Here is a 2,153-nt window from a genome sequence, read left to right as displayed (position 1 = left end):
TGTGTGTGTGTGTGTGTGTGTGTGTGTGTGTGTGTGTGTGTGTGTGTGTGTGTGCATGTGCGTGTGTGTTTTAAAGTAAAAACAGATTAATAATGTCAACTAAATGAACATATTACACATAAAATAATTGATTGCAGAGGTATTCACCCCCATCGGTATTTAGTAGATGCACCTTTGGCCACAATTACTGTTGGATCGGTGGACACTGCAATTTTACCTCATTCCTCTTTGCAAAAGTGCTTAATCTCAGCCACAAATTTCCAATTAGATTAGGGTCTGGGCTCTGACTGGGCCAGTCATGAAAGCATTTCTGTATGGTTTTGGCTCTATGCTTTGGGTCACTGTCTTACTAGTAAACAAATCTTCTCCCTCCCAAGTTGCAGTTCTCTTACAGACTGCATCAGGTTGTCTTCCAGGATTTCCCTATACTTTGCTGCATTGATTTTACCCTCTGCCTTTACAAACCCCCCCAGGGCCTGCTGCTGAGAAACATCCAAATCACGATGCTGCTACCAGCATGCTTCATGGAGGGAATGATGTGTTTGTGACAATGTGCAGTTTTTGTTGTCTGACAAACACAGTGACTAGTATGATGGCCAAAAAGGTCAATTTAGGTCTCAGCAGACCAAAGAATCTTTCAGTTGACTTCAGAATGTCCCACATACCCTCTGGTGAACTACAATTTACATTTAATATAAACTTCTTTGGACATTGTTTTTTTCTTTGCCACTCTCCCATAAAGCTTTGACTTGTGAAGAACAGGCAACATTTGAAGTTTTTGTAACTCCTTCAGATGATTCATAGGTGTCTTGGTAGCCTCCCTCACTGATATTTGTCTTCCATGATCACTCAGTTTTTGAGGACAGCCTGCTCTGGGCAGATTTACACGTGCACCATATTCCTTCCATTTCTTTCACTGTTAATCTGCAAGGTATGCAGTAACTTGTAAATTGTCTTGACTTATCTCCACTTGTGCTTTTCAAAACCCTTTTCACAGAGCTGCATGGAGTCTTCTTTTATCTTCATGGAGTTGCTATAGCCAGAGGTGCTGATTCACCAGTGACTGGACCTTCCAGATACAGGTGTCTTTATACTCCAATCACTTAAGATACATTCACTGGACGCAGATGATCTCTAATTTCCCTAATTATGTGACTTTTAGCACCAGTTTGCTGCACCGGTGTTGCATTAGGTGAGTCACCTTAAATGGGGTGAATACTTATGCAATCACTTATTTTACATTTAATTTTTTGTTTTTTGTTTTTTTTAAGTTCACCCCCTTTGGAAATGAAGAGCATTCAGACATTTGATGCAGAGTTCCAAAATACACATCAATACCTTTCCTGGAGGCTTCAAAGCTGTCATAGATGTTTATCCTTTGGATGTCGTAGGTCAGCGTGGTGTTTGGCAGTAGGGTTCTGTTCCTGTTGATTGTGTTCAAAGCAAATTTAAAGGCAAGTTCCTCAGCACCAGATGGGCCGCTTTCAATGGACTCAAATATCCCCCCTGTCAAAGAAGGAGACATGTGATTAGTAAGTGTCAGGGGTTAAACTGAAAACATGCAATCGTGATAATTACATGGAGCTCTCTGTCACACCAATAATTAAAGACAAAAGAAGTACCCCCATCAGACTTGTGTTTTCAGAAGAAAAATGGCTTTTGATCTAAAACATTTTAGAATCAGTTTGAAAGAGAAGAAAACTATACTTTTAAAAGAACGTATATATACATATATGTATGTATGTAAGGATTAAACAACGAGGAGCATGCAGTGGAGTCTAAAACACCACGACTCGAAGGGAAAATTCGTAGTTTGTAGTTTAACTTTGAAATATAGCTTTTGTGACACCAGTCCTGGAACTTTTCTGACACACCTCGTACATTGCTTCGGATAAAAGTGTCTGTCAAATGAAATTGTAGAACTGTAAAAATTGTAGTAATCAAGAGAGTTGTGATGAAAGGAGGTTGCTGGCTCAATGAGATTTTTACACATTGGAAGGTTTTCTAGAAATTGATATCCTCATTTTCCTTTTCCGAGTGTTTCACAATGTACTGATTAAACCGTGAAATGTTTACTAAGTATATAGCTTAAGATCAATGTTAGCAGCACAAGCTATCCATCCATCCATTATCTATACACCGCTTCATCCTCA

At 39.3% G+C, this 2,153-nt stretch overlaps 1 protein-coding gene across 1 annotated transcript in view; it reads right to left on the bottom strand.

Moving 5' to 3' along the window:
• LOC103355655 (glutamate receptor ionotropic, kainate 2) overlaps window positions 1-2,153 on the bottom strand; it is a gene marked incomplete at its 3' end in the record, with an annotated part of 249,412 nt that overhangs the window by 173,635 nt on the left and 73,624 nt on the right. The window contains exon 2 of the mRNA XM_008279524.1: window positions 1,339-1,506. Coding sequence (XP_008277746.1) covers window positions 1,339-1,506 — 168 coding nt within the window. The remainder of the gene's footprint in view (window positions 1-1,338; window positions 1,507-2,153) is intronic.

The sequence above is a fragment of the Stegastes partitus genome, unplaced genomic scaffold (assembly GCF_000690725.1).
Source record: "Stegastes partitus isolate 25-593 unplaced genomic scaffold, Stegastes_partitus-1.0.2 Scaffold162, whole genome shotgun sequence".
NCBI classification, from domain to species: Eukaryota; Metazoa; Chordata; class Actinopteri; family Pomacentridae; genus Stegastes; species Stegastes partitus.
Note: the sequence above shows the minus strand (reverse complement) of the source record. Positions and strands in the feature narration are given on the sequence as shown.